The following is a 13658-nucleotide window of genomic DNA, read 5'->3' as shown; positions in this document are numbered from 1 at the left end:
AGGGTGACGGGGCTGTCTAGACGATCCCGCTCGGGGACTCCTAAGGTAGGGCCCCCGTCCAGTAGCTCCCGGACAGCCCCGTCGTGTATGGTTTCCGCGGCGAAAAGTTGTGAGTAGAAATCCCTGGCGGTCTTGGCGCGCTACCTCTCAGATGTTGCTGTTTGTCCATCTGGAGTTCGCAAACTGGAATTTTTTGTGGTGTTGGCCGGTGCTTAGTTTAACCGGGAGAGTCCATCTGCGACAGGTGCTGCATCTTTTTGCACACAAAAGCACGATGTGCCTGCTCGTCCATGATGGACCTGAAAAGCCGCTGCTTCTCCAGTAGCGTCTCACCCTGCTGTGTGCCATGGGATGAGCTTAGTTCAGCCTCAAGTGCAAGCAGCTCGTTTTGCAGTTGGCGCGCCACCTCGTTCTTGGCAGCGGCATGCTGGCTCATGAACTGCTGACAGAGAACCCTGACCTGCGCCTTTGTGTTGTCCCACCACAGCTGGTGCGAGCTGAAGCTGCCTTTGGTAGGCAGCCACAGAGCCCAAAAGGCTTTGAAGGTTTCTCTGAAGTCGGTGTCATCAAGCAGCTGTACGTTGAGCCTCCAGTAGGCGCTGTGCTGCTCCGCTCTGGGAATTCGCAGCAGCACAGATACCAGGCGGCGATCGAAGAAACCGGAGGGAACGATTTTACTGTCCCCGAGCAGGTTAACGCTGCTGGCGTTGACGCACGGTCGGTCGAGCCTGGCAAGGCCTATCCTGCCTTGAGAGCCGCAGCGGCACCAAGAGTACTGCCGCTGGGCTGGATGCTGTAGTCGCCACACGTCACGCAGATCCAGTCTCCGCACAAGCTCGGTGAGCGGCCGTGCGGATTCAGGGTGAGGTTCGGCAGTGTTGCAGTCGAGAGCTGGGTCGAGGGTGCAGTTAAAGTCTCCTCCCACGACGGTTAGTACGTCGTCCACGTCGTCTGTCGCAAGTGCGACAGAGGGGGGTCGAGGGAGATAGAGGGGGGTGGAGGGAGATAGAGGAGGGTCGAGGGAGATAGAGGGAGGTGGAGGGAGATAGAGGGGGTGGAGGGAGATAGAGGGGGTGGAGGGAGATAGAGGGAGGTGGAGGGAGATAGAGGGAGGTGGAGGGAGATAGAGGGGGGTGGAGGGAGATAGAGGGGGGTGGAGGGAGATAGAGGGGGGTCGAGGGAGATAGAGGGGGTGGAGGGAGATAGAGGGGGGTGGAGGGAGATAGAGGGAGGTGGAGGGAGATAGAGGGGGGTCGAGGGAGATAGAGGGGGTGGAGGGAGATAGAGGGGGGTCGAGGGAGATAGAGGGGGGTGGAGGGAGATAGAGGGGGGTCGAGGGAGATAGAGGGGGGTGGAGGGAGATAGAGGGGGGTGGAGGGAGATAGAGGGGGGTGGAGGGAGATAGAGGGGGGTGGAGGGAGATAGAGGGGGGTGGAGGGAGATAGAGGGGGGTCGAGGGAGATAGAGGGGGATGGAGGGGGGCACCACGGGCGTGGCACGGGCTGGAGCAGAGATGGAAGCTGTTGTTGGTGTACGAGGATGTGGAGCTGAGTCGACTTGCCGATGACCGGTAACCCAGCGGTCTCAAGATCGGCCTCTGTGGAGGAAGTTGGTGAAGGACGCCGCCGCTGCTGCTGCTGGGCAGTTGGAGGCAGTCGCCCTCCAGCAACGACGGAGGGCAGAGGGGGCGACGCTCACAACAACGAGCGGAGCGCCGGGTGGCTAAAACGCAGCGAGTTGGCACAGAGAGAAGCGCGGCTGATGCGTCTGCCGATCAGTCGACCCATGGCGCCTGCTGGGTCTGTTCCATGTCCTCCTGGCCAGCGAACCTTCGACACTTCACGTGGCCTCAAAGTGCACCTAGCCTGGCACAGACGCCGTGGTGACATCACCGCCACTTAGCTGTGCACGGTGGTGGTTGTTGTTGTGTTTGTGCTGCTGTAGGTGTGGAGAGCGGTAGCGCGCTGCACCACGAACCCGAGTTTTAATCCCGCTCACGGGCCAACACCAGTGTCGATTATCTGAACCCGTACTGTACCGGGCTTCCCCTAGGTCGACTCAGCCTCAAATGAGTACAGTACCTGGTGTGGTGCATAAACACTGTGGAGACAAAGGCTCCCGGGCGTGGTTGCTGGTTACTCACCCCCTCATAGGTGCTCACGAACAGCACTTTCCCCAAAAGCCTGGTAAAGGCTACACGGGGGAACTTTATCTCTGTTAACCACGTGCACGTTGCATTGAAAAATGTTTGATACTCCTACTGATACTCCTGCTGTTATGGAGTGACTCATGCCGCCAGCTATGACTGCAAAGTTTGGTGGTACATGTTATGTATATCGTTTATTGTTAAATTTCAATCACAGTTGCTATGATCACTGTTACATTGCTTTTATAGCTTTATTTTGGTGATTTCGAAAACGTTTTGGTTTAGCCATATTTGTTTGTTGTAGTAGAGTTAGACTGATCACTTTACTCTAAATTGTCTTATGGTTGTTATTGTTTGACTTGCATCCCACTGGGATTTCTGCACACAGCGTTAATGTACGGTGCTTTTTCTGGAAGACTTTGCTGTTTTTTCCTGGATGTTTCTGTTGTGCGTAGTCACTTTAAGATGTTTCTTGTTCATGTTTTTGTTTGTTGCGGTTGCACCCGATTCAAGAGCCGAATGGCTCACAGGGCTTTACCAAATAAATGAAAAAAACTGAAAAAAAATGTCTTGGCATCAATGCGCTTCAGAGTTGCCTCTGCTGCAAATATTCGGTCTAGAATAATCATAATAACTATTCTAGCAAATCGCCCAATGATGCTGGATGTGATTACTAGCGAAACGTCGTACTACTCAAATTGTAGATTTTGTGGATTTACTCTCCAACACACCGGTGGGCTGAAGTAGTAACTACACTATACACTTCTATACACTGAACTATACTCTCTACTATACTAGTAACTAATTGGCGTTTTGTTTACGACATTTATACTTGCACGATCTAACCCCAAAAACCTTTATTATGAATAATGTTGGTCGTGAAAGCTTACTACGTGCTAAACTAGAACAATCACGAGCTGCAATGTCCGTGGCTTGTAAACCTCAAGGTAAATGGTGCAACTTTGCTTCGCCGCACGCTTCATCCTTTGCGCAACGTCCCTCGCCAACCGCGGCAACTCCGTTAGTTCCGTTTCGTTGCGCATGGCAGAACTTAGGGCGACTCCTTTGCTGACTTCATCACAGTACAGTAGGGGATGGAGTGGGTCACCCTTCCCAATGCAGACCAAACCCAGGCACGTTCCTCAGTCAGCCATGGGTCGAACAAATGTGTTGCAGTAAACTGTGATGAAGTTCAACGCAATAATATAAATTACCTTCCTGCCAGGTTGGTTTTGTTTAACCAGACAAGAGTGACCTGTATCTGTGTTCCCAAGTCCCTTGCCGAAGGAGACTATTCTGGTCTCCACGGAACTTGTTAGGAGATCTAGGCAAGCAAAGGTCTATGAATAAAACATAATACCCAGGAGAAAATAATTCCATCCAAACTTGATGTGAAGCTTTCGTGACTGCAGGAATTACGCTTTGGTTCTTTCGGTAAAGTAACGTAGAAAGAAAATAAATTAAATAATAGAATACGACGTTTCGATCGCAACACAAGCAACGGTCATCAGGTAAGAATCAATGAGAAATCAAACCTAGTGAACTTAGAAATACAATGCAATACAACACAGAGAGTAGGCCAACACAACAGTCAGCACCTCACAAAACACAGACACGGAGACATACAGGTCTCTGTGTGTCTATGTGTGTGTCTCTGTGTCTCTGTGTTGTCTCTCTCTGCTTGTGTGTCTGTCTGTGTGTCTCCGTGTCTGTGTTTTGTCTCTCTCTCAAATTTAGCAATCTTTGGAAGAACGTAATCTCCCAGGTGAGGTGCTAACTGTTGTGTTGGCCGACTCCTTGTTGTATTGCATTGTATTTCTAAGTTGACTACGTTTGTTTTCTACCTGATAACGGTTGCTTGTGTTGTGATCGAAACGTCGTATTCTATTATTTCATTTATTTTCTTTCTACGTGACTTTACGGAAAGAACCAAAGAGTAATTCCATCCAGTTTATTTTATACAGTTTTCTTCATGAACATCTCCATGCCACAGATTAAAAAAAAACATTTCCACCTTGTTGGATTCAGCATTGCCATGGTGACCACGTGGCCCTACCAATTAGTTACTACTTCAGCACACCAGTGTGTTGGAGAGTTAAACTCACAAAATGTAGAATTCTCCAACACACCGGTGTGCTGAACTAATAACTAATTGGTGGGTTTTGTTTACGTGCCAAACCTTACGAAATGGCTTTGTCGAGTGGTGGCGGGTTTAACGAAACATTAATATTTACACGATCTAACCCAAAAAACGATTATATTAGGCGTGAAAGCATACGTGTTACACTGCGTGAAACAAGATTGATATAAATGCGTGTATTCCTCGAATACAAACCCCTATGAAGTACTCTGAAATCGTTAAATAGTTTACTCTTGTTGACTCGCTACTCCTTCGAAGTGGTCTCTCCTGTCCACCATCAGCGTAGCCTCAAACGTAATGCTGTGCACCTCTTGATGTACTCCTGAATGGCTGTTGGCCGTTTTGCTGCTGCGCCACGCTCCGATGTGTTTTTGGGTTGTACCGCAAGTTCGCTTGGAATTACCTTCCCGAAGAAGCTCTCAGCATGTGGAACAAAACGTCGGACATTGTGCCAAGCAACGCGCGGTACGACCTGAAGATGCGCCAGGGCGCTCGACGGCTATGAATATCACAAAGATGCACGTGAGACACATTTGTAATTCCACAACGGTGTAATTACAAATTCCCTTCCCTTTCTCACTCTCTACTGATACCTGTCATGTAGGTGCACGAGGCCCATCCCTAACCACTGCCATTGCATGGTAGCGATGTGTGCAGCCTGGGTGCCTAAAAATACCAAACTCTGCAGCCACAATGCTTCTCGCAAACCTTCCTCGTCTGCATACTCCGAGCCTCGAGGGGCAAATAATCCACTGTGGCGGATTTCTACTCCTGTTTTCTACGGATAATAAAATGCTCATGAAAGTCAGGTGCATCCCAATCTCTGGAGCCATTTAGACTCAAAGAATAAATCTCAGATATTCTGACGTCCCGGGAAAGCGGGCGCCTTGGGCGTGAAATATAAAGTCACGAAACGTAGAGAGCACTCTGTCACAAAAGTTGAGTTCTATCATTGGTACAACCAAAGCCGTAATTATAATATATATTGGGGGGGGGGGGGGGGACACATTCCCCCACAATATTCAAATATGCTCCAAATACCCCCCCCCCAATATATTGCTATGAACAATATAAAAAACATTTTTACAATTGCTATGCTATGTAAATAAAAACAACAATTTGCTAAACCTTGGCCACAATATCTGGACTTGTCTTCATATAACAATGCATAGATTTCTGTTTATATGATTGCGGTTATGGTTGTACTTTATGAATCTATAATCTGCCATTACATACAATGAAACAAGAAATGGTAAAAAGGTAAAAGCAGGGCAATGTAAAACAATACACTATTAGACATTATTGTAAAGGATAAATAAAAAGTCCATCCCATGTGTTAGTGAATTTTTAAATATTTTAGGCAGGAAATGGTAGGAAATTAGTTTTCAAATTTTGATTTTTTTCTGGGGGGGGGACCCCTAGACCCCCTGGAAGATTTGGTCCCCCCCAATGTTGTCTCCATGGCTACGGCCTTGGGTACAACAAATACCCTGGACCAGTTTTGATATTCAGTGTCTCGTCGGCAAAGTCAGGCTTGCTCGAATCAATGGTGGTAAATACCAGATGTTTCTAGGCAAGGACCCTCTCTGTCTGTTAGATATGGGGCCTAGTTCGACGCAAAGACATTGTATTGTTTGGAGGTTGAGGATTACAGTAGCTGGTTATCTGCTCGTTCTATATGGACCACTGTGTGTGTGTTGGCCGTGTGTGTTGTGCTGAGCAGGGACGCAACGTTTGCTCGCTGTCTCTGGGCCATATCTTTCACAACGCCCACGGTGGCCCCAGCAATGCAATGTCCCACACCTCTCAGACCAATCACCGCCTGCTCGAGTACTGTACAGGAGTAAGACTTCCAGGGACAGTCTATTGCACACCTAAAACGTCAAAGTCGTGTCTATAACACAACTCGGCACGTTCGTCAGTAATACCGTAACCATCACGGAAAAAAATATTTACTGACGTTTCGAGCAATATCCCTTCTTCATAGCACATGAAGAAGAGCCATTGACCTAATGAAGCAGAGCCATTGACCTAATGAAGCAGGACCGATGCTTTTGCAATATTATTATACTTGTTTACCCAAGAAAGCCTCACTGAGTCGCAAGACTTTTTCAAGAGGCGTCGTGTGGTAGAGGGTGATGTGGCCACTGCATATAAATTCCACGTAATTTGTAGCATTGGGGTTGTTTGGCCAATACGAGTTACATTGTATGGCGGGCAGGAGGAGGTTAGCTATGGGAGGCAACTGGAACACCTGAGAAAATCCATGCGGAACAGGAGAACATACAAACTTCACTCAAAAGATCACCCAAGTTGGGAGTCAAACCCAGGAACCTCTTGCTGCCGCCCTATAAAAAGGGAAGCTGACAAAGGAGGAAATTAGAATTTCGCAAGCCATTGTGGCGTCAGATAGACACTGGCACGGCCTGGCTGCTGAACCTCAGATCTACTTACATCGAGTCGACACGCACAGAGCATGGATTCATATCACAGAGGCCCTAATTATACCCCATCAGCTGTTAGCGGGCACCTCATCAGGTAGCCAAGGCTGCATGACATTGGCGGTGTGTCCAGCACAATACCCAGCCACCTTTGTCTCCTCAGAGCAGCTACAGATTTGAGGCCGGTCTTCGAGAGGTTCCGAAGTTGATCCCAGGACACTGGGAAAGCACTGAAATGCGAATCGCAATGCCACCCCCTGATACAGGAATCCATTTAACTGCAGTATATTCCATGGAGTGGTGGCTCAGTGGTTAGCGCTGTTGTAGCGGGCACTCTCCTCACCAACACGCGAGACGGGCTACGGTTCCAGTCCGTTTATTCCACCTCCGTTACAGCTCCCTCCTTCATCCACCGCACTCTCTCTCCTGCCGCCATTCCTCCGACGTCCCCTCTTATCCCCACGGTCCCCCCTCTCCCATTGCCTCCCCTCATCCCCTGTCACCTAATTTACAGCCACCAATCATCTATCGTCACACCTCGGACAATGCCGCCTCATCTCCCGCCACCAATCCCCTCTCTTCATCCCCGCGGGGTTACTCCAAGCGGTCATCTCGGTGCAGGGATTGACGTCAGCGTATTGGGGAGAGGGAATGATGTTGTGGGGACCGTTATGGAGGACTGTTACGCGAGCAATCACCTGAATAATATTCCCTGCCACAGCTGACATGCGTGGGCGAGCGATATCTGAACCGATTCTTGGCCCCTATTCCTTCGCTAACCTGCACTGACCAGCGTGGTGAAGTATGGTCAAACAGCCCCCCATGATACACAGGATATGGGGAGGCCTTCTACCAGCAGTGAATGAACAAGGAAATTGTAAATAATAATGTTTTATAACTATACTTACATTATATGTGTGCTTGTGAAAATATTGTAAATGGGGTTCACTGAACTGTTGAAAATACATTGAATCAATAGAACAGCCGCTGTCTTCTGGACCAATGTATCGCTGTACAATGTGCTTAAGCCAATCAAGTTGATTACGATGCCAACTGCGTGTTTTCGCGATTGTGCTGCAGTGTGTCTCTCCGATGTGCTTGCCGCGTGTTACTTGTCCGACGTTTCACCCCACATGGCTGGGAGCTTTTTCAGGAACTGAAGAGGTTCGCAAAATGCATGGGAGAGCAAATGACTTACGACTTCACCGAGCCTCATCAGCCTGTTAAATAATTACCGGGTATCCCACACAAGCCACTCACTGGCCAACTTTTACTGTTACCAGGTTCCCACTTGGAAACGGTGGGCGCCACGGTGGCGAGATGTTAACTACCTCGCCTGGTATACAGGAGGTCGTGGGTTCAATCCTGACGCTGATGCTTGCTGCTGTATATTTGGAGTTTACATGTTCTGCCCGTGGTCGCGTGGACTTTCCTTAGGGTCCTCTGGATTTCCCTCCACATTTAGAATCAACGTGCTTTTAAGAGTAATTGGCTGCTATACATTTACATACGACAAGCCACTGCGTTGAGCTATCATTTGTGGCCAGGTCGCTTCTGAAAAAGAGCTATACAGCTCATTGGACCTTTATCTGTTAAAATAAACAGTTTAATTTTAGTATCGTTAGTACTTGGTACATTTAAAAAAACTCGCACCATTTGTTTCAACTGCCGCTTCGGGAAATCGAACCGGCGACAAGCGGGTTGCAGCTCCAGCGCGCCGACCGCTGCGCCGCTGCAGGGAGCATCCCCCTAGCTCTTCATGCCTTCGTCTGGTCCCGGCATTCCCTGCTTGCCCCCTGTGTTCCCCGCAGCCGTTTTGGGGGGGGAGGGGGCTCTTTTGCATGTCCAGCGCTTGTAACAAGCGTCCGTGCCATAGGTGGACTCGTACTCGCTGGAGGCCGAGGAAGAGCTCGGGGACATCCTGCTCGTGAAAATTCAGAAGCGCGGATTCATCTTCGGCGACGACTGGTACTGCAAGTACGTCCACGTGAAGACCCCTAAGGGAGAGCACATGGAGTTCCCCTGCTACAGGTGGTTCATCGACGACAAGGAGATTGTGCTTCGCGAGGGCAAAGGTCGGTGCCGCGCGGAATTCTCATCACCACCGTAATCGTCGTCACAGTTATGATTAATACTACGCTCGTTCGAACAGGGAAGCCTCACCGAACCTCCTGACTTTTTCAGGAGGGTCCCACCAAGTATTTTTTTCCCAGGATAGGGCGATGATTGCTGTGTATATTCCAAATAAGTAATTTTCGAGGCGGTAGTCCAGCGCTGTGGGAGGCAGCGAGGGTTGGTGGATCACACAGATGTTGTGCAACTCCCTTCCCATGGGCATCGAGGACGCGCTATACCCTGGTTCTCCAGGAGAAGGCAGTACAGCAAGTATTTACTCATTTACATTTGTTCCAGCTGTATGGGATAGAGCGTTGCCTTCTCGCATGCACGGGTTTCCTTCTACATGTCTAAAAACTCATTTAATTGACTTAAAACATCGGAATATCTATGCTCCTTCATGTGTTGCAGATTGTGCGGTGGAGTGAGATGCAGTTTGCATGACTGATGCTGCAATATAAACGCTTTGATTAAAAAAAAATAGTGGTACTTGGTGCGATTCATATTTGTTTTGGGCTAGACCACATGCGGAGGCGAAATATTAACTGCCTCTCCTGGTATACAGGAGATTGTGGGTTCAATCCTAGCTCTGATGCCTGTATATTTGGAGTTTCCATGTTCTCCCCGTGGTCACGTAGATATTTCTCTGGGTCCTCCAGTTCTTTCCTCCACATTTAGAAACATGGGTTTAGAGTATTTTGCTGTTATAAATCTCCAAATAAGCCGCTTCGTTGGGCTATCATTTGTGGTAAGGTCACTTCTAAAAAAAGAGCTATATAACTCAGTGGGCCTTACTTGGTAAAATAAAAAGTTTTAAAATAAAGTTTAGTTTTTATGCCAAAATTCTTGCCATAAACCTCCACCAACTGACAATATTGTCACATTTACAAAGATATTATTTGTACATGGCCAAAATAGATTTCAAATTCTTACCAACAAAACTCCCCCTCCTCACCCGTGGCTTGAGACTTCTCACGACTGAATTTTACACCAACGTACGTCGACATTTTACTCAAACTGCTTTGAGCTTCATCAGATATTGAACTCGGAAATCGAGTGAGGTTCCATGACCAGTGTGACTCTGCTCTTGAAGTACCCGCCGTGACATCACCAACTTGCTAAGGAATGGTTCATCTCCACTGGTTTGTAGTTGGGGCCTGGCTACATTATTAGTTGGTTAAAGTGTTGATTCACGGCGTGCGGTGTCTGTGTGCAGCCCGATTAGCGCATCAGGACACGCTCCAGGTGCTCAAGCAGCAGCGTCTGCGCGAGCTGGAGGAGCGGCAGCAGCTCTACCGGTCAGCACCGCCTCCTCTCGCGCGCTTACTCACACCACCCGCTGCGCCACCACACGATGGCAGGGAACTGGTGACGCTCGTGGCAAGAAGTTCCTGGGTTCAAATCCCGGTTCAGGCACCTTTCTGTGTAGAGTTTATATGTTCTTGCCATTCTTTTCCACCTCCATGTGGCCACTGCGCTGTCCGAGCTCTCGCCGAGTTTACATTTACAAGCAAATTTCTTACATCGACATGCTAATCTCTCACAATACAATGGCCACCACCAACAGCTCTGTTTAAGTACCTCTCCCACATTGGCATTAGCTGCCCCGCCCATCTCTAAACCTTTATAAACAGCCTGCCTCAGCAGATTTCCCCTTCTTTTTTCACCTGAAGACGATTGCTTGTGTTGCGATCGAAACGTCGTGATATTGTTATTATTTTGATAATTTTTTCTATCTACGTGGCCTGACCGAAAGACCCAAAGAATATGTTCTCCCCTGTTCTGTACAGAATGTGAGTGTGTATGTGAGTGTGTGTATTTGGAGTATGTATGTTTTCAGAGGAAACCCATGGAAAACAGAGTTCTCCGGTTTCCTCCCATCACAAAAAACACATAATGTAAATGGTATTTGCCAAAAAATCTCAGTGCTAAAAATTATGCTATTTTATTAATTGGGATTAAACATCTCCCCCTCCTGCGAAAACGTGGCAGGGCAAAACAGCATAATAACAATAATCAGGTTCAGACCTGTTGGGCTATGTGATATGGTAGGAAGGTGCCCTCTGTGAACATTGTGGGACCGGTTCAGTACAAAACAATATATCTGTACAAAATGTCATTCAGTCATGGAATTAAAACACGTCAGTCCATGATTAAAACTGTTGCTGTGACTCGTGCGTGTGACTGTAAATCCGAAAGCCTTCGCTCACCGCACGCTCCCTACGCGCGCAGGTGGCAGGAGTGGCAGCCTGGCTTCCTGGGCAGCATTGATGTGGCGCGCCACAGGGACCTGCCACGGGACATCCAGTTTGACAGCGAGAAAGGAATCGACTTCCTCCTCAATTACACCAAAGCGTACGTTACGTTGCATTGCGGCCACGCGGGCAGGGCACGACCTGGCACGGGGCCTGTGGGCGTGCTGGAGTTTTGTTGCGCGACAGATTGGCACAGGCCCCCCATGCACCCCTCGCACGTGAGCAGCTTGAAGATGGTGGCAAGGCATACTGGAAGCGAGAGTTGTGGGGGGCAGTACTCGCACCACAGATAACGCGTGCCCCCCCAAACTCGCACTGCCCACCAGACTCCAGAGGCTCACACTGCGATGCCACTGTCCCCCACCCCAACCTCGTGGTTGCTGCGGGGTGATCATGCTGCACCTGAAATAATGCCAGGGAGAAAGGCGTTTTTCGCTAGCCATAAGCAACTTAAGAAAAATATTTGGCTCCAAAAAAACTTAAGGGGCCACAGATTCATAAAAAAAGAGAAATTGGGGTGAGGCAAATATCATCTAAAAAACAAATGGAAGTACAGCGAGTCGATTTATCTCCATCTGTTTCCATTTGTACAGGGAAAGAGAATTCCTTCCCTCATATGCGTGGGCTTTCTCCAGGTGCTTGTGTAAACACTTCTTGATGGTGCTGGCAAAACATCCCAACGGTGGATCACAGAGCTTGCCCACCTGTTTAAGGAATTCTGGCCCGCATAATTAATGAACGTGTTGAACTTGTTAATTTGCATATGGTTTTGTGTTTCTCTGTGAAGGATGGAAAACCTGTGCGTCAATCAGTTCATGCACATGTTCCAGTCGTCCTGGAGTGACTTTGCCGACTACGAGAAAATCTTTGTGAGAATAAAAAACACCATATCTGGTGAGACCTTTCTTCAACACCACAGACATTTGTAAACGGCTGACACATTTTATTGTAAACATTTTATTCAGCTGCCACTAGTCCACGAAGAGCAAGATCAATTGTTGTACTGTACTCTGCTCCAATCTCTACGCTCCCCAACTTTACGGACTCGCATGGACCAAACTCGTGAAACAAGTTCATCAAGTGCAGTCCGTCAAAAATCTGGCCTGCTAAAGCAATGCGCCAAAGTCCTAGCCAATAAATCTGCATCATCCGCAACCTCCTAGTAGCACACATTCATCACCTCTGTATTTATTCCTGGGATTGGTTTTACTGTTATACCCCCATTCACGTTATAATGATAATAGGGTTTTTGCCCTTTTTTTCTGGCGATAAAACTGAAACCTTGTGCAAGGAATCATGTTTACATTAACCACAATACTCGCAGCCAAGATGCAAACAAAAACAACAATGATCATTTATGCATAGTCCTTAAAACTTTTTTTTTGAAACCTATTATTATATTTTGGTACTGGCAAAGGAGGCCTCATGATGTAGACCCCATTCACGTTGTTAATGAATGCACAGTTAAGAACATGAAACAATACGCGAGACAAAAATACAAACCTGACGAACATGTTAGGGAGACTGCCCCCCGTCTCCCCGTTCTCCTGTGACCCACCGTTCTCCTGCTCTCCCCCCTTCGCTGCTGCTCCTCGGGGCACGATTTAACTCGCTGCACTAACCAACTCACAGATACGCCGCGGTGCCCTTCTCGTACACGCCAACCGCGAGCTGCGCCACGGCGAGAGTGCCCACGCGTACAGAACACGCGGGGCACCACAACGCACAGGCTCACAAGTTCACGTGCACGGCGAACGCGCACGCGCGGGAAAAATATACGCTCGTGCGCAAAGACAAGACACCACACAACGCACAGGCTCACCACACCACGCACCCCCCTCCCTCCCCGTACTCACAGAGACGACACGACACGGTTTAATGTCTACTGGTGGTCTATTCTCTATTTAACAAGAATGATTTTACTCGTGTTAGTGCGGGTCAGCAGGGCAGGTCTGTCCTATCTTCCAGCTGTTTAGGGCTCAATTTGCCTAGTCTCTCCCTACTCACCCCTCTACGGGACTTTCTCCTGGGACTTACCTCTCCATTCTATACTTACGCTCCGACCTCGAGGTGTAGGAAACCGCGGAAAGGCGAGGCTGCACGTGGCTTTGGCTGGGAAACTGGACCCGGCTGCTCTCTGACCAGTCTCACGGACGTTCGAGTAGCAGTGGGGATGAAGACTCCTCGATCCCTCTCTCCAGTTGACCCCCGGCGCAAAAGACAGCCAGCTTCCCAAATCCGTCCCTTTTTATGCCGCCGACCCACTGGCCCCTTATCCAATCGGCAGCCTCGGATTTCCCGCCCCTGGCCAAATCGGATTATCCCCCCTCTCCGACGCCCCGCCCCCCCATTGTTTTACCGATGTGTGCCAGTTTGTGGTGATCGTGCTCCAGTTTGTGGTGATCGTGCTCCAGTTTGTGGTGATCGTGCTCCAGTTTGTGGTGATCGTGCTCCAGTTTGTGGTGATCATGTGCCAGTTTGTGTTGATCGCACACATCGTTTACAGACCTTAAAGGTCAATCTGCGCCGCCCTGCACCCCGCCTGCCTGCCGTTGCGTGTG

At 48.9% G+C, this 13658-nt stretch overlaps 1 protein-coding gene across 1 annotated transcript in view; it reads left to right on the top strand.

Annotated features, from left to right (window-relative positions):
• ALOX5 (arachidonate 5-lipoxygenase) overlaps positions 1–13658 on the top strand; it is a 65641-nt gene that overhangs the window by 15463 nt on the left and 36520 nt on the right. Inside the window, exons 2-5 of the mRNA XM_032959123.2 lie at positions 8604–8802; positions 10059–10140; positions 11075–11197; positions 11885–11991. Coding sequence (XP_032815014.2) covers positions 8604–8802; positions 10059–10140; positions 11075–11197; positions 11885–11991 — 511 coding nt within the window. The remainder of the gene's footprint in view (positions 1–8603; positions 8803–10058; positions 10141–11074; positions 11198–11884; positions 11992–13658) is intronic.

The sequence above is a fragment of the Petromyzon marinus genome, chromosome 22 (assembly GCF_048934315.1).
Source record: "Petromyzon marinus isolate PM22_M1 ecotype Great Lakes invasive population chromosome 22, UKy_Petmar_22M1.pri1.0, whole genome shotgun sequence".
Classification (NCBI taxonomy): Eukaryota; Metazoa; Chordata; class Hyperoartia; order Petromyzontiformes; family Petromyzontidae; genus Petromyzon; species Petromyzon marinus.
The sequence above is the reverse complement of the archived record's forward strand: the minus strand, read 5'-3'. Positions and strand labels throughout refer to the sequence as shown.